The sequence below is a fragment of the Carassius gibelio genome, chromosome A11, assembly GCF_023724105.1.
Source record: "Carassius gibelio isolate Cgi1373 ecotype wild population from Czech Republic chromosome A11, carGib1.2-hapl.c, whole genome shotgun sequence".
NCBI lineage: Eukaryota > Metazoa > Chordata > Actinopteri > Cypriniformes > Cyprinidae > Carassius > Carassius gibelio.
In genome coordinates this window covers 504,721-523,929 of record NC_068381.1, presented here as the reverse complement: position 1 = coordinate 523,929, position 19,209 = coordinate 504,721, and the positions used below count along the sequence as shown (strand labels likewise).

At 37.4% G+C, this 19,209-nt stretch overlaps 1 protein-coding gene across 3 annotated transcripts in view; it reads left to right on the top strand.

Annotated features, from left to right (window-relative positions):
* The window catches only part of LOC128021922 (interleukin-1 receptor accessory protein-like 1-B), a 242,678-nt gene extending 228,098 nt beyond the window's left edge, over positions 1-14,580 (top strand). For 2 of the 3 annotated variants that reach the window (XM_052609016.1, XM_052609015.1), the window contains exons 8-11: positions 3,330-3,475; positions 6,619-6,765; positions 10,780-10,950; positions 13,036-14,580. In XM_052609016.1, coding sequence (XP_052464976.1) covers positions 3,330-3,475; positions 6,619-6,765; positions 10,780-10,950; positions 13,036-13,766 — 1,195 coding nt within the window. In that variant the 3' untranslated portion in view covers positions 13,767-14,580. The remainder of the gene's footprint in view (positions 1-3,329; positions 3,476-6,618; positions 6,766-10,779; positions 10,951-13,035) is intronic. The other variant, XM_052609017.1, reaches the window with a different exon arrangement.
* Positions 14,581-19,209: the final 4,629 nt, after the last annotated feature.

The window sequence follows — 19,209 nt, the reverse complement described above, 5'->3', positions numbered from 1 at the left end:
TGATGGCATCACTGAATTCAATGCCATTCAGGCCCAGAAGCAAATGTCATCAAGAATGACAGGCAAGGCAAGAATGGATCGCCATCATTCAGGCCCAGAAGCAAATGTCCAGCCAGAGAGAATTGCAGAGGTTTTGAAAGACAAAGGTCAACACTGTAAATATTGACTCATTATATATTTTTTTGCCAATAAAAGCCTTTAAACCTTATGATATACTTATCATTGTTTTTCAGTACACCATAGAAAAATGGGGAAAACTCTTTACGCTTACTGTAGATGCAACTGAGTGTGTTTATGTGGACACTCTTCAGAACTGACAATTTGACATCATACACGAAGGCTATTTTTAATTTAATTTTTTATGTAGATAAAAAGTTGTTGCATATTGTTAAAATGGTAAAAATGTGGAAGTAATATCTTTGTAGGATTGTCGACTCTATAGAACAGCATCAAGGGTAAGCGAGTGTCTGGTGAATATATAAACTAAATCTAACTTTACAGTGCTTTTTTATCATAGTTTTTGGCATTTTGGCATTTCAACATCTTGTTTTTGTCAGTGAAAAAAAATGAACACAGCTCTGCAGCACTTCATTACGCACTGCTCTCTGTGTTGTTAAGATATTGATTCATTATTTAGGCTGTTCTGCATTCTAACAACGTTCATCAATGAAAGATTTTTGATATGGCCAATCAACAGAGGTGGGTAGAGTACCCAAAAACTCTACTCAAGTAAAAGTAAATGGGTCGAATGAGTCGAGGCCGGTGGAGTAATAGAAAATGAGCGACACCTGCGCCACTCATGGGTCTCGAGTCTCACGGAGGAGCTCCAGAAGGATACAAAGGAGGAGTTACGACAGTGAAGGACGAGAGAGGACCAGGGGCCTGTTCTTCCTACGTCGCTAACTCAGTTAGCTGGATTTGATTGTTGACGATTTGGCGTGATCTTGTATCGTTTGGTTCTTCGAAGCTCATCCCGGAGCTGCTGTCATAGCAACAGGTCCGTAAGCTTAAACCTGCTCGGGAGCAGCTTATTTCATGTAAACAGGATTAGATCGCTTCTTTTCAACCAGAACTGATACTCAACATATGTCTGCTACCACCGCTACTTTATTACAAGAGTATCGTACTGATCCAGGGACAATAATTTAAAATAATAATCATTAAAAATATATATTTAAAAATAATATAAAAATGTTGTGTAGTCCATAACAGCCTACTATAGACACAGCCAGTTTTACTTACTGAAATATTTATTTGTCATAAAATTACTTCATAATTATATTAGAGTCTTACACACATGCCATACAGATAATAGAGTCGTGCATTATTTTGAGTGATGACTGCTATTATAAGAGTGGCTTGATGGAGCGCAGGAGATGCAGATTACATGATATTGACCCTTAAGAAACTTTCATTTAATGCTGTCACGTAACAAATCTGTCCCAATATAAAATGAAATGAATAGATAATTTCTACATTTAAATAAAAATGTAAAGACTGCAGAACTATTATGAATTGCGAATCTAAATAATTGTGAATCATGAAAAAAAATTATAATAAAATGAAAACATGTATGTATTATCTGTTTCATGTATCTATTATAACATTTATGTAGTTTTGTTTGCTTGGCTGTTTCCTTATAAAAGTCCAGAAATTTGTTTTTCGTCAGGTGTCGTTTTAAATTATATGACATCATTACATTGCCGTATTGCCACCTGCCAATCGCTGCACTGCTGATCATGGTTTCGAGTATCGATACATATCCCCTTTTAAGACAACACATGAACGCGAAATTATCTCAGATAACTCAATCAAGCGATACTAATCATACACAACACCCTAACCCTAACCCAATTAGCCGGATCAGGATTAGCACGGTGATATCATCTTGGATGTGTCATTTAATCTCGGATGTAATAAGCGACGTACGAAGAACAGGCCCCAGGCCTGGATTTTATTTTGTGTTTGGTTTTGTTTGTGCGCGGCAGTCGTCCATGAGGGGCTGTCACGCTGTGTTGTGTTTATTAAATTATTAAAGTTTGATTTAAGTGTTCGCCAGATCCCGTCTCCTGACTACGAACGTTTTTACATTGTTACATTGGTGCCGAAACCCAGGAGGAAGGAGGGACGCACTGCTGAAGATCCCTCACCGCTGTGGTGAATCTGTGGTGTCATCGAGCATGGCGAAGCAGTCTGCTGCCGTGGATGCTCGAAGCGGTGGGCTGGAGTGGGTTGCCAGGGGGGGGGGGGGGGGGGGGCAAGCTCAGAGATGGCTGCCGTCCGTGAGGGAGTGAAGGAGTCGCCGCCGTTTGCCTGGGACTGGAGCTTGCTGCCATCCGCCATGATTGGGGAGGGAATGGGGGACTCCTCTTTGATAGAACTGACTGCCCGAATCTGAAGGAGCCAGCGGAGGAGTGTCATGCCATCCACCAAACCAGTGGTGGTTTTGTATGCAAACATCAATGCCTTGAATTTTTTGCAAGCAGCTATTGGTACCAGTGCCAACTGATAAACATAGGTGTGACGTGTATTCTTTTCGGCTCATAAAAAATTAATCTTGCTGCTGCATTTGGGCTTAATTGTAAAGGTTTGATAGAACTGGCTGGAAGACCCACCAGGAGAGCCTTGCAATAGTCCAGCCTGGACAGAACAAGAGCTTGAACAAGGAGTTGTGCAGCTTGTTCCCAAAGAAAGGGCCTGATCTTCTTAATGTTAAATAAAGCAAATCAGAAGGACCGGACAGTTTTAGCAATGTGGTCTGAGAAAGTCAGCTGATCATCAATCATAACTTTCTGGCTTCCATAAGGTTTCTGGCTGTTTTTGAAGTAGTAATGGTTGATGTGCCTAACTTGATGTGAAATTGTGATGAAACGTTAAGCTTTGAAAAGCTTTGCAAATGCAACTAAAATGTACATAAATTGCAATAAGTACATAGATTAAATAAATACTACCATCAGATCTGAAGCATTCCTATATATACAATTTTATGTAAATGGAATAGAACCTTGTTTGAGAAAAAAGTTTGCATAAGGAAAACGTAAGTTTGCTTGTGAAAAAATAGAGGAAACACTTCCCAAATGTACATGATTTTAAAATCGCGTTTATCGGATCAAATCAGAGAATCTCTTTTAGAGCACAAGTTATTTGTGTATTTTTATTTTTGGATCCACAGCCATTTCATTTGTATTTATTTTTTTGTTGTTGTTGTTGTTGTCCTTACTGTTGTTTGAGAAATGTAGCTTATTAGTGTGTTCAGCAAGTGATGAATGCTAGCTTTAGGAGTAGATGGTTGTTGCTGAACAGTTTTCCCCTTCTCTGCTCCATTACAGAACTATTCGGGCACACTTAGGAGAACAGGAGGTGTCCATCTCGCTGACCATAGATGCTGTGGAGGAGAGTGACCTGGGTAACTACTCCTGTTATGTGGAGAACGGCCATGGCAGACGACAAGCCAACATCCAGCTCAGCAAGAGGGGTAAGAGACACTGAAGAGCACTGAGCAGCACTTTCTAATCATGTCCTGTCTCCAGGTGACTCCTTTATTTCTATAGCGCTTTATACAGTACAGGTTGTGTCAATGCAGCTTCACAATGTTAAACAGGAAAATAGTGTGTAATTTACCAGCTGCTCTTAGTTTTGCTGAAAAATTTTCCAATATTATTGACCATATTATTTGAAGTAATAAAGATGCACTTAAAAAAGTTAATAAAAGTACATTTGAAAAGTAAAAATGTTGATTGTGAATGATGCTTCTTAACATCTTACTCCATGCTTAGCTGGATATTTATGCAACATTAAGATTCTTTCCCTTCTTAGAGACCTAGTTTCCTTTAGTTGAGAATATTTTTACATAATAAATCGCTTCTCTTTTAAAATATGAATCTGAGAAGTGCTTTGATGGGAGACCGATCCTCTTCATTCTGTAAATGAAAGAGATCACTCTTCACTTCTCTGTTTATTTCATGCCTGCAGTGCTCTGTTAGTAAATACACATCCATATGGGCTGATTCTACTCTACTGCAACACGTGACACTTGACAATTGTTTTTCTTTTAAATTCAATGGGTTAGATAATAGAAATAGAAACATCCGTTTGCCTCAGAATAAATTTCCTGTTGAGCCCATATCTGAGGGTTATGCTTTTAATTACCAGTTACCTTCAGATCCAAAAACCTGTAAGAATCGATTAACACTTTGACAGTTCCTACCCCAGCAGACACACTGAGAATTCATGGAGTTGAAAAACGACACAACTCGACTGCAGATGCATCAATGAGGCCATTTCCTTTGACAAACATTGAATTCATCAGCTTTCATCCTTCATTCCTTCATTCCAGAACATAGAACACATACACACAAAGGTAACCCTCATCTCTGCTCTCTGGCATGTTACCGCCGATGAGCAGAGCTGCTGATATAGACTTGACACAACACAAGAGCACAAGGTCATGAGTCTGTCAGGTCCACCTCCACATGAACTTTGTCCAGTTATACAGGATTCATCTTCATATGGTGCTGTGGCTTTTTCAGATTCTCAGCTCCTGTACTGACACAGAATAAGAACATCACAAATGCATTGATGGTGTTAAGCCTCATTTGGACAGTAATCAGACCCTGAATGCCTTGTTCCTCTATGTCTAGTGGTAATGACCTGCACTTCAGTGGAGGACAGTTAACAGTATTTTCACTTCCTTGCTTTACTTAAGTACATTTTTCAAGTATCTTTACTTTATTGGAGTGTTTTTATTTAGAGAAACAAGAAATACATAATATTGTACTTCCTCCACTATTTTTTTTTTTTTAAATAATGTTGTTCCTCATTTTGAACAGGAAAAATCATCATTCGCTCCAACATGCGATACCGTATGGAGTGCCAAACTTATATATATACTTTTATTTCCTTATGTATATTTATTTATTTTTTATTTTATTTATTTATACATTTCTTTATTTACACATTTATGTATTTATTTCTATATTTAGTAGGGTAATGTGGCATGTGTTACCTCAGGAATATCAAGCCAGTGTAGGTGAGTTGTAAGCTTTGAGATCACAGTGACACCTTGTGTTACATAAACAAAAAGAAGAAGTGTAGCCTACATGCAAAGTCATTTGAGCTAGGACAAACTCTTCCTGTTTACTTTACAGCTTGCAGTGGTTCATGCAGCTCCATTCGTTCACAATGAATAATAATTTTACTATAAATAATATTTACAGACAAGATAAATAAAAAATAAAATTGGAAATAAATAAATTAGCTCATTCAAATACTGAGGTGCTAAATCATTCAGGGCTTAATAAGTAATAAGCAAGATTTTAAAATCTATACAATGTTTGATAGGGATTGAGGTCATGAACTCATTAATTAACGTTTCTGCATTGAACACATTGAAACATATTTAGATATATTTTTTACATAGAAACATGCAGTTTTACAAATGTGTCTTTCTAAGGAAAGATTGCAATCAAATAGCACACCTAGGTTCCTAACTGATGAAGAATTGACAGAGCAACCATCAAGTCTTAGACAGTGTTCTAGGTTATTACAAGCAGAGTTTTTAGGTCCTATGATTAACACCTCTGTTTTTTCAGAATTTAGCAGTAAGAAATTACTCGTCATCCAGTTTTTTATATCGACTATGCATTCCATTAGTTTTTCAAATTGGTGTGTTTCACCGGGCCGCGAAGAAATATAGAGCTGAGTATCATCAGCATAACAGTGAAAGCTAACACCATGTTTCCTGATGATATCTCCCAAGGGTAACATATAAAGCGTGAAGAGTAGCGGCCCTAGTACTGAGCCTTGAGGTACTCCATACTGCACTTGTGATCGATATGATACATCTTCATTCACTGCTACGAACTGATGGCGGTCATATAAGTACGATTTAAACCATGCTAATGCACTTCCACTGATGCCAACAAAGTGTTCAAGTCTATGCAAAAGAATGTGGTGGTCAATTGTGTCAAACGCAGCACTAAGATCCGATAAAACTAATAGAGAGATACACCCGCGATCAGATGATAAGAGCAGATCATTTGTAACTCTAAGGAGAACAGTCTCAGTACTATGATACGGTCTAAATCCTGACTGGAAATCCTCACATATACCATTTTTAAGTATGTAAGTATGCATATCTCCCAAGGGTAACATGTAAAGCATGAAAAGTAATGTTTCAGAAGTGTATGAAAAGCCGCCATACCCAGTTAAATAAAATATATAGCATTATTAAATGTACAATAGTAATAATAAAAAAACTATGCTTTTGTACTTTCACTGGAGTTAAATTGAAAAGGAGTACTTAATACTTTTACTGGAATAATATTTTATTAGGGTATTTGCACTTTTATTCATTGTGTACCAGCCAATTGTTAGTGTGATCAATCTGTGCACTGGTAGGCACAGACTCAATGGAGCACAGAAAGGGTTTGCTCACTTTGGTGTTTGTTTGACAGGTTTAACACACACAGGATGGAAAGAACAATATCAGGAGTCCTAATCTGAGAGATAGACGTTTCACTCTAACCTGATCACATTGTTTATTGACAGCGCGAGCGTTTGCTGATGTATGGCAGGTGTATTACTGTATAACTGTCTCTCTGTCTGTCTGTCTCTCAGCAGAACTCATGTATACGGTGGAGCTGGCTGGAGGTTTGGGAGCCATTCTGCTGATGTTGATATTTTTGGTGTCCCTTTATAAGTGTTACAGAATTGAACTCATGCTCTTCTACAGAAATCACTTTGGCAGTGAGGATGTGGATGGAGGTAAGGAATATTAGAAAGAAGTTCCAACAATCTAGATAGAGCACTGTAGTATTCATTATTAATACTATTTTCTTGAGCTGGTATGGTTGATCAGTTTCTCCTTCACAATACAGTAATTCGTGAAGAGGCACAAGGCATTAAAATGCTTTAGTGACCCAATGCTTGGTCAGCTTAAGAAATATATTTTCATCAACATTAACATCCCTAGGATGTGTTGCTGGTTGTTTTTATGTCCCTTAGATCAAATTTAGTTGATGTTCCAATGTTTTGATCTTCTCAGTTTTCTGATGTGAGTCTTGCTCTAGTGGGGCTATTCTTCATTACTTCTGCTTTCGGTTCAGTAAATATATATATATATATATATATATATATATATATATATATATATATATATATATATATATATATATGTGTGTATGTATGTATGTATGTATGTATGTATGTATGTATGTTTAATAAGTCAAGTCACCTTAATTTATATAGCGCTTTAAACAAAAAGGATTGCGTCAAAGCAGCTGAACAACATTAATTAGGAAATAATGTCAATAATGCAAAATGACAGTTAAAGGCAGTTCATCATTGAATTCAGTCATGTCATCATCTAAGTTCAGTTTACATAGTATCTGTTCAACCATTTGCAATTAAGTCGATACAACGATATCGCTGTAGATGAAGTGACCCCAACTAAGCAAGCCAGAGGTGACAGCGGCAAGGAACCGAAACTCCATCGGTGACAGAATGGAGAAAAAAACCTTGGGAGAAACCAGGCTCAGTTGGGGGGTCAGTTCTCCTCTGACCAGACGAAACCAGTAGTTCAATTCCAGACTGCAGCAAAGTCAGATTGTGCAGAAGAATCATCTGTTTCCTGTGGTCTTGTCCTGGTGCTCCTCTGAGACAAGGTCTTTACAGGGGATCTGTATCTGGGGCTGTAGTTGTCCTGGTCTCCGCTGTCTTTCAGGGCAGTAGAGGTCCTTTCTAGGTGCTGATCCACCATCTGGTCTGGATACGTACTGGATCCGGGTGACTGCAGTGACCCTCTGATCTGGATACAGACTGAATCTGGTGGCTACGGTGACCTCGGAACAAGAGAGAAACAGACTAATATTAGTGTAGATGCCATTCTTTTAATGATATAGCACTTGATAGCAAATGAGTGCACAGATACTATTTAAAATGAACAGAGATGATGACATTACTGAATTCGATGATGAACTGCCTTTAACTGTCATGTTGCATTGTTGACATTATTTCCTAATTAATGTTGTTCAGTTGCTTTGACACAATCCTTTTTGTTTAAAGCACTATATAAATAAAGGTGACTTGACTTGATGATGATCAAAATAAAGTTTCATTGTGCAATTCATGCTGGGTGCCACTACAAATCTCCCAGCATGCATTGCACAATTACATTTTTCATTGTTACCCATGTTGAGATTCATAGGCTAAACATTGATTTCTGTGTTTAAGTCCTGCCACAGTTCAAAACTTTAAGCATTGTGGCGTGATTTTTATTTTTGTTAATATTCACCATAATAGTTGCCCAAAGTGCTTTGGGTGTACAGCAATACACAATTCATTTATTCATTCAAATTCATGTAATTTCTTATTTAAATGAAATGCAAGGATTCACAAACTTTTTTGCCATCTGATCATCTTTCACCTAATATTTACTTGAAAAACCCTGAGTTCTTAAAATGAATATTTTAAAGGGGGGGTGAAATGCTCGTTTTCACTCAATATCCTGTTAATCTTGAGTACCTATAGAGTAGTACTGCATCCTTCATAACTCCAAAAAGTCTTTATTTTTATTATATTTATAAGAGAAAGATAGTGCCTAGAGGCGTGACGTGTGGGCGGAGCTAAAGAATCACGAGCGCCAGTAGGCTTTTGAGTTGAGAGCATGTGGAAGCTGTGACACAGATCCAGAGGCTGAAATTTAACAAGAGCAGCATCAGCAAAGGCGGTATGCTATGTGGTATGTACTGAAACTGTATAGATTTGCTTAGCGGTTTTGGAAAATGACTAAGTTCCACTTTATGTCGTCTTTTTTTTTTTTTTTTTTTTTTTTTAAGCTGTACATGTGGAAAGTGCAGTTTGATGACAACATCGCATGTTGTTTACTTGATGTGCTTACGGGCTGATAGCTAAGTTAACAACACAGAGATATTTGAAGCAGTTTTACTCACCGCATGTGGTTCCAACACACAATCGTGACCCTTTTCCGTTGGGACTGCATTATCCTTAAGAAATAAACGATGTGCAATCCGAAATGCAGGGAACAAACAAAAACACTTGCACAACTCCGTTGATGCTCTGTAAAAATAAACTCCATCCACTGGTCCCTTAATGCTGTTTCTCTTTTGGTAATCTGTGCAGGGTTGTCTTGCCCTGGAAACCAAAAACACACTTCTTTTGTGACATTTGTCGACGCTCTCGCTCTGATCAGTGAAGTCTGTTGTGCTCTCAGTGCTCTGCTATACGGGAGCGCACTCTTCCGGCAGAAGTGCCTCAGGACCCATATAAGGAAATTCCGCTCCATCTAACGTCACACAGAGCCATACTCGAAAAAAACTTTCTGAAACTTGTGACAAACCGGAAGAGGTTTTTTGGAACAAAAATACTCCTTCAAACGTACAACTTAATTTTTGAAACTTTGTCCATGTTTAGCATGGGAATCCAACTCTTTAACAGTGTAAAAAACTCAGTATGCATGAAATAGCATTTCACCCCCCCTTTAATAATTATCTCATTTGCATGTTCACTGATGTTGGTTAATAGCCACATTACATAGAGGTAAACAAAATATTTCATTTTGTTTGTTTGTTTGTTTTATTTTGATTGATGTTACAGTTTTTTACAGATGCTAGGACACGTTTCTCAATACTTAGGTCACTTTTGCAAAACTCTTCACACAGTGAGCACAACAGAAGTCTATGTGGGCTAAACTGAGGATCAATTATCATTGCTTTGGCACAAAATGCATTCAATGACTACATCTCTCAAATTTCATGAATTCTTTTCACACTCAGACACAACAAACTGACAAAACTCTATGTACACAAAGGCCAATTTACACATGCTTACATACTGTTTTCAAAACTGTTAAACTTATGTTCAAAACAATAACATAATACAAAAATGGATAAGACAGCAATTTGCTAAATTTCTACAGTAATATTTGAATGAAATATATTTTAAATCTTAAAATTAAATGCTATAAAAACGATTGGACAATTAGTAGATTAGCATTACTATTGTATCACTACCAGTGGATGGTGTGTGTACAAATTCTTCTATTTTGGAATTTAAAAATAATAATAAATAAACTACATAAAATATTGATGAATTCTGCATCATGTCTGATTCATTCCGGTAACATACATTGCAGTGAATTATAAACAGAGATGTGTCCTTGTTTTACACAAGAAAACATTGTATAATGCTACATGTTGTTAGTGTGTTTAGGTCATTGTTTTGTGGTTGACAAAGTGTGTTGGTCGGCTGTCAACCTTTGCTAGTGTTCTGGAAGAATGAGTTGATTTGAGACCTGAAGAAAGTGTTTTGGTAGTTGTAGTGCATTTTGAATGTGAAATGAACTGCTTTGCCAAGCTGAAAGTTGGTTAGGAAAACTGTGTAAAGAGTTTTGCAAAAGTGACCTAAGTATTGAGAAACGTGTCCTGGCATCTGTAAAAAACTGTATTTGAAAATTACTTACATTTTTTTTTTTTAATGATTTAATTAATTAATAGCTTTGCATTAAGTTCACAAACCTTCGTTTGGGAAACCAAATGTAACAATGTACTGTTTAATGCACTTTATGTTGTTAATTACAAAGAATGGGCTATATTTTCTTACTCTTTGTATTTATATCAATATGGTACAAGATGATCCTATTAAATCATTGTGATAAATGAGTTAGTTCGGTAATCTAAAATTTGTCTGCTTGCATTACCTAAAATGTGTAATCTAATGTTTCATTGAGATTCTCTATTGTGTCTTTGTTTGTGTTTTAAGAAAATAAAGACTACGATGCATACGTGTCCTACACTAAAGTGGATCCAGACCAGTGGAGTCAGGAAACCACAGAGGAGGAACGTTTTGCTTTGGAGATTCTGCCAGACGTTATGGAAAAGCATTATGGGTATAAACTCTTCATTCCTGACAGGGACTTGATCCCAACTGGAAGTAAGTTGCATTCATTGTAAGGTGTTTGTTTGTGTTGTGTTCTCGTGTGCAGTGCTGCATCTTCACCCTATTGAATGTTCTTTGGACATTTTCATCATAATTTTTTATTTCAAGTACCTTTTGTTGGATAAGCTTTTTGTTTGGCTTGTTCCTTTTTTTTTAATTCAAAGTATTTTTTATAATAGTGCTTTGAGTAAAGTTTCTTGTACATAATTTGCTTATGTTTTCTTATTTTTCTCATTCGCTTGTATGTTTTTCGTTTGCTGGTCCAACACAACATGTATATCCATCTTGACATTTTTTATTTCTTGATTTGCGTGTGTTTTGCTTACATTCATTCAAGTCTGTTGTCTGGTGACTGTTAGATTTTAATATGGGATGAGGTGCTCAAAATCAGGGCTAATAATACATTTATTTGTGTTTGTGTTCTGGAATTATCAGCTCTTCATTGAGCAGCTCAAGCCATGTTTGATGTTAATTACTTCACTGATGTGAGCAACAGCTAACACTGTTAGCTCTGTTAGCCCTTCAGCCACAAGTCCCATATTAAACTGGATAAACTGGTGATCGTAACTGAAAATCCTAAGGCAAAAAGTCACAGTTATGCCAGTTTCTCTTGTGGAAGTCCTTGCTGTTTTGTTTCTGATTGACTTTCTGCTTAATTGGCTGTTCAGACTTTCAATGTTGAAATATTTATGTCTAGGTTTCAGGAATGATCATTTCCAGGATGACACAAGACTCCTTAGAGGTATTCTTCCGTGGCCTTTTCCAATTGTCAACAAATCTGACTCACACCTTTTTGCAGACTTCACCTTTGGTGAAAATTGGGATGTGGCGCTGAGTTAAACCGGGATTCAGGTTGAGCAGAACACCATCATATGTTCTGAATGTAGAAAATGATATGAAAAAATCGACTTGGATGAGTCTAAGAGAGGTTTTGGGAGTTTCTGCTGTTAGAGAGCAAGTGATTTTGGACGGGTGGGGTTTGAACAGTGTTATTATGCTTTTCCTATTTGTTGTAAAGAAAGGCTTAAAAAAAGAGGCAGGGGAAAGATACAACATAACTCATATAGTGTGATTACTGCATTAAACAGTAAGACCTTATTGACTAGATCTGATACTGTACTGGTGTAGCCGTCTAAAACAGTTCCAGTTTTAATTCCAGTCCACATTTCACATGTCTCTCTTATCTGATGCCCTTGGGTTCAGTTAAACGTGATTCGTTTTCTCAGCAGTGGTATTTTAGATCAATATATAAAACTTATATATGCTCACATCAGTGAAGTAATTAACATCAAACATGGCTTGAGCTGCTCAATGAAGAGCTGATAATTCCTTATTCAGAGCAGGATTTGTGTTTGATATCTGTCCTGTTCCCCCATTCTGTGTTGTCAGTATGTTGTTCTGTCATTGACTCATTCTGCTGTTTTTATTTCACATCTTAAGGCTGGAATACACTGCACGACTTTTGAATTCTGAACAGATTTTAAAACATCAGGCACCATATACATACTGACTTTGGAAAAACTGGCCATCATCCACTAAACGACTGATGGTCAGACACTCACAGACTTTAGAGTCACACAGCAATGTTTATCTTGTTGCTAGGAGACATGTGACTAATTAAAACATTATGTGTTCTAAAATCAAATGCTAGATATCCTCCAACTAGACTATGAGACACAACACAATTTTCTGTGAAATCTGTTGACTCAAACCTGCAGACTGGCTCTGACTTATGGTGACTAGTGTTAACTTGTTCAAACTGTAAATCAGTGGAAAATCAGGACAAAAATCATGTAGTGTCTTCCAGCGTTTAGTAAGGTTCTTCAACAGATGTTTTTACTGCACACACAGTGCTATGCTGTGACTTTAAATCTGTTTTCACTCATAATTTGCTTGTAATTTTCAAATCACAAATAACTACAGAGAGTACAACAGCAAGTAACACATTCAATTAAGCGTCCAAATTTGAAGTAGATAGTATTCAAAATCCTTTTTAAAGCAAAACAGGTGAATAAAAACTGATGTTTTTACTTTGAAAACGTGGAAACTGTTGACGCTCTGTTTATCTCTGTCTCTCAGCCTACATCGAGGATGTGGCTCGCTGCGTCGACCAGAGTAAACGTCTCATCATTGTCATGACACCCAACTACGTGGTGAGGCGCGGCTGGAGCATCTTTGAGCTGGAGACGCGGCTGCACAACATGCTGGTCAACGGCGAGATCAAAGTCATCCTCATTGAATGTGCTGAACTGCGGGGAATTATGAACTACCAGGAAGTGGAGGCTCTCAAACACACTATCAAACTGTTGACGGTCATCAAGTGGCCGGGTCCCGAGAGCAGCAAGCTCAACTCCAAGTTCTGGAAGCATCTGCAGTATGAAATGCCGTTTAAGCGGCCAGAACCCAAGCTGTCACATGAGCAGGTGCTGGATGTCAGCGAGCAAGGCCCGTTTGGAGAGCTGCAGACCGTCTCTGCCATTTCTATGGCTGCAGCCACCTCCACCGCCATGGCCACAGTGCATCCTGAGCTGCCCTCCACCTTCCACAACACGTACCACACACAGCTGCGGCAGAAGCACTACTACAGGAGCTACGAGTACGACATTCCCTCATCTGGCACCCTCCCGCCGCTGTCCTCACTTGGCAGCCAACACACCTACTGCAACATCCCCATGACACTGCTGAATGGCCAGCGAGTACAGGGGAAGCCGGGCCACCAGCAGCAGCAAGCCCTGGAGGAGCAGCACGTCAACAACGCCATGCTGCCACTGCTGCCCCGCGAGACCAGCATTTCAAGTGTGATCTGGTGACAGCATGGGGAATGGACATTTCTGTGAATGCTACTTATTAAGACCCTTAAAAACTGCTGCTGTTGACTTTGCACCGTGATTCACAGGGGTTCGAAACTGAAGGGATGTGATGAAGACAGATCAACGGGGAGGTTCATTCTCACAAACAGCTCATTCATACTCTCTCAAGGAATACAGGGTCTTGTACATATGTTTGCAGTTTCTTTGTAGCATTAGATTTTTTTCAGTTTTGATCTTCTGTTTTCTTTTTCAAATGTCTGATTTGTCCTTTACCCCTTATGAAACGACTGAGCAGAGACACCTGAGACAAAGTAAAGACTGACCTGTTGTGTTTTTCTCTTGACTTGTTTTCAAGTACAATACTTGTTTTGTAAGTCATTATGGAATTTGTGATGTTGTACTGTTCTATTTTATTTTATTTTATTTTTTGTAGTCAGTCAATGAGATGTATCTGCTTTGAAGAAAAACACCATTATGCAAATACTCCTGAGGCCTGGAAGCTCTTCTTCTTGCTGAATAAACAACTGAGCAGATGATGTTCAAGAGGAAAAACTAGATGTTGTAACGATGCTCTAGTGTCTCTGCTTCTCTCTGTTTCTCTCTCTAAGCTGTTGAGACTTTCTGTAAGAAAAGAAAGAAAAAAACAGCTTTGCTGTTCAGCTTGATAGTGAGAACTTAAGAAAAAATATATTATTTTAAAAGAAAAAAAAATCTATTTTATAACAAAATGATTTTCTTGGAAAGACACAGTAGGTAATTTCATTCATGTCATTACTGGAAGCACTGGAGGGACATTTTGGCTCACCAGTTCAAATAATTGTGTGTATGTATGTATATATATATATATATATATATATATATATATATATATATATATATATATATATATATTTTAAAGACATTTTACATCAGTAAAAGTCTCATGTCTCTAACATTTTAACTGCACATTGGAATCTATTATCCTCCACTGTAGTGCCTCCTGCTGCTCCACCACAAACACCATCCACAGGTTAAGAGCGGTACTGCATCACAGTTGCATTTTCTCACTGTTTCTTAGGTACTGCCATGACACCAATGCACTACAGGTCATCCGTGTTTCTCGTTCTACTGTAGTGATCATAGAGGGGAAGGAGCTGACCTGAGGCAGCTTTTACCTCATTTTATACTAAGGCTGAGTCCTGTGTCAGTCACTCTGGTTAGCCTACATACACCTCTACTCTCATAGCTTAACGACAGATAAGCAGAGGCTCAAGTGAATGTCTGGTGTATTTACAGGAGGGTCAGTTATTCAGCCCTCACACATCCAGGCATTTATTCATGAAGCTGCCACATCGCACACAGCCAAGACGTTCAGTTTAGCATTAAACGCCATGTTTTTTATTAGTCTCACTGTCAGTCTAATGAAGGTTTTACATCAATATCTTACAACTCGCATGTAAATGAAGTGAAACCAAAGCTGGCAATTAGCGATGCCTTCTCAGATGCACTGGTGGATATCAGGGGAAATTGAACTAGGAACTAGTGTAGTTGAAATGGTTTATAAGGGGTGAAAACCATTGTTGTACCAATCCATACAGAACAGCATAATGTCATCTCCACACCCATATCCTGTTCACAGTGTTTATTTGATCAGCCGTGCCAAAAGAGTCCTTTTTTATATAAGAAACAGATTATATGCAAAAATCTGTAACTCAAAGGGTTGCAAGAAAAGCAACAGGGTAATGCTAGCCATCTCATGAAACATTTCCTCCCAAACAGACCCCAGATTCCCAGTTTGTAAATGTCAACTTGGTTTTGGATAACCTGCTGGTGCTGAGTTACTTTGATCTGAGAGGACGCCAATCTGATTATTTACACATTGTTTTAATCTTTTTTTTTAAAGGGATTTTTTCTTGTATTTTATATTATATTGTGTAAATATCAATTGAAACGGTAATAAAAGTAAGACAATCTAGTCACATTCATGAAAAAAGTGGCAAATTGTTTCATGAACATTTCTAATATTACTGATCAAAATAAGAATAACAATAACAATAAACAGCACAGAACTTGTCTCTGGCACTTTCACCAATATTAATCTAAAGATTAAGGATCTGTTTGTCACCTGTTGTTGAAAAATTTCACTTTTTTATTCTGTATCTGCAATGTTAATTGAAGAGAAACTATCATTAATAAAATACACATTTAATAATATTTTATCTCATCTAGTTTCTTTAAATAAATGTCTTTAAGTTACAGGGTTAGCATGATGTTCAAAGGTTTAGAAATACAGGTCATCATAGAATCGTTCAGTTTTCTGTTCTGTAAATTGGTGTGGATATGCCTTATATGCAACTTTATGCTTTTTGAACATTAAACCGTTTGTTAAAGAAATGAGACCAGCAGGTGCTCATGTAGACTAAGAATGCATTTCTAGTTTGCAACAATCTGTTATTTTTACGCTATCACAAAAGCACAATAATAAACGGGAATAGATTATCTGTTCTACAAAACAATTATGAGGGGATTAGGGGAACCCTAAGCCAAGATACATACTAATATTATGTACAAGCATTAATAAATTATAATTTTATTAAAAATACAAAATGAATACAGGCCTGAGGTGTCAGTTATTCCATCTTAACCATGGTTACGATATCTTGAGACATATTCAGGTTGTTGTCCCAAAAATATAGCACTACTATGTTACATATCTTGCTTATGAAGAGCCCAAGCATGTGTTTCCCAAAACCTTCTTAATGCTTTGTCATTCTTAAGTTATACCTTAAGCTAGTAGGGTGCCCACATAGCAAGCAATCCTGGCCCAAATGTGGCCACAAGCTGGCCTCCTGTCTGCAATGGTACCCTTTCAGCCAGACCTGGGCCATGTGTGGCAATGATGCCAAAGAGTGGATCATGGCAAACAATATGAGGGCTGATTGTTGGTGTGTGGCCCAGATCAGTCCAGTGATCATGTGGCCCAAATAATGGCTTGTGACCTTACGTCATGTGACCCATGGTAAATAAAATAAATAAAATAAACTGTTAAAAGAATTTGAAGATCACTAGTTTAATGATTGTATGTTATGGTTGTCATCATTCAGGTTGTATTACAGCTTTAATGTATGTTTTTTTTAACCATCTTGGGTCCAAAGGGTGTTTTGGGGGCCTGGAGAAGTTTTGACCTAATCTACCCTGACATTTGTGCTTTTTTCATTTGCTTATAAACATATAAATGGCTAAAGTCTAATAACACTGCAATCAGCACAAAGATGCTTACAATACAGCATGTATGTACATAATTGAGTTTTTGAGAAAACAATGTTTATGCGTGCTTTTGAAAAACTAAAATTTAACTGAAATAAGGCCATAAAACACATACAAAACATTTATTCACAAGACTCTTGAGAACTGGATCTAGAGTTTTTACTTCAAAATGATGTGAACATCATCTTACTCATTCACAGAAAACAATATATTGATTGAAATGTTCTAAGACAGTTTTTGTGTAGAAAGCTATATTCAAGTAGGAGTGAAAAATCATGAATAATGCTGTGATTCATACCCTAAAAGACAAAGGCCCACATAATGAGTTGCATAATGAGCCTTATATTATTATATGACTGAGAGGGATTTGCTATTGTAAAAATGTGAGGACAAAATTAATGTATAAAGTGTTTCTTTATATTTAATTTATAAACAAACATGTTACTATCATACAAAATAACGAAAGATTCACTTACAAGTGCAGTTAAAAAGTTTGTTAGGAGTAAACAAACAAATAAAAAACACAAGAGTCAAGACATCATTGGTGCAATATCCAGAATATCCAAAATAGTGTTAGGTGATTTGAATGCAGGAAAATGGGAGACAGCAGAGATAGTTTATATATATAGTTTGGTTTCACATATTAGTTTAAGTGGCTCGCTCCACACTCTAAAAATGGCTGGGTTAAAAATAACCCAATTGGCAACCCAGCACTGGGTAAATATTGGACAGAACACATGCTGGGTTAAAGTAATGCTGGTTTACACATTTTTAACCCAGCAGGCTGAGCTGAGAAAACCCAAGATAGTAATTTTTTACTATTAATGGTGTCTGCATTTTGGTGTTTCTGGGTAATTATTGCTGGGTTATTCTCATAATTTCGTCTACATTGTAAAACCCGATAAGTAAACTTTACTCAAACCATTTGAGTAAACACATTGCCTTGATTTAAACCATGTAGGTTTTAAAACTTTGCATTTAAGTAATTAATTGATTAACTAAGTGCTGATTGAGAATTAGTGATTAACAGCTGCTGCTAACAAACAGAATCACTGAAGAAAAGAGAAACACAAGAACTACTACAACTGACTTCAGACACAGACTTAGATGAAATCAACTGAAATAAAATACATGAAATCTCTCAAGATCTGATTAAACAACCCCACAAACAGCATCATCAGCTCCACTTATTAATAACCAGACTGACTTTATTTCTGTCAGACGTCTACAGAAGATCTTATTGAAAATTAACTAAGGTTTAGATGTTGATTTTTTGTTTCATTTGAAGTAACCATGTTAGAGATCAGTGTTTGTATTAGTTGGGCTCTTGACCCCTTGATTTCTGTCTTAGTCTTTTCTCTGGCTGTTATAACCATGTGTTTCTAAAACACATTTGTTGTAATTCAAAAGCCCAGAAAAAGTGCCATCAGGTGTTAACCTGTAGGTGTAGGTTGTTATACTTTATATTGGTGATGATAATCATCAATTATTGATCCATGTGGAGTTATAGTCCATTTGCAGCTGTATTTCCCATGTATTATGAGCCTGTCATACAGTGTCTAAGCAGCTTTACAATATTAAATAGGAAAATAGTGTTTCATAATATAAAAGGACAACAGTAATCACTCAATTTTCAGTTAAAGTCAGTTCATCATTAATTCAGTGATATCATCATCCAGCTCAGTCTAGTTTAAATAGTATCTGTACAATCAAGTCAACGATATCACTGTAAATTAAGTGACCCCAACTAAGCAAGCCAGAGGCAACAGTGGCAAGGTACCAAAACTCCATCGGTGACATAATGGAGAAAAACCTTGGGCGAAACTAGGCTCAGTTGGTGTGGCAGTTCTCCTCTGACCAGACGAACCCAGTAGTTCAATTCCAGGCTGCAGCAAAGTCAGATTGTGCAGAAGAATCATCTGTTTCCTTCGGTCATGTCCTTGTGTTCATCTGAGACAAGGTCTTTACAGGGGATCTGTATCTGGGGCTGTAGTTGTCCTGGTCTCTGCTGTCCATCTGGTCTGGATACGTACTTGATCCGGCTACGGTGACCTTGGAATAAGAGAGAATTAGACTAATTAGCATATGCCATTCTTCTAATGATGTCACTGCAGTCACCCGGCATCCACCATGTTTGCACATTGGGTGGATTGTTTTAATGTGAAATAACAAGATTGAGGGACTCAGTTGGGGAGGG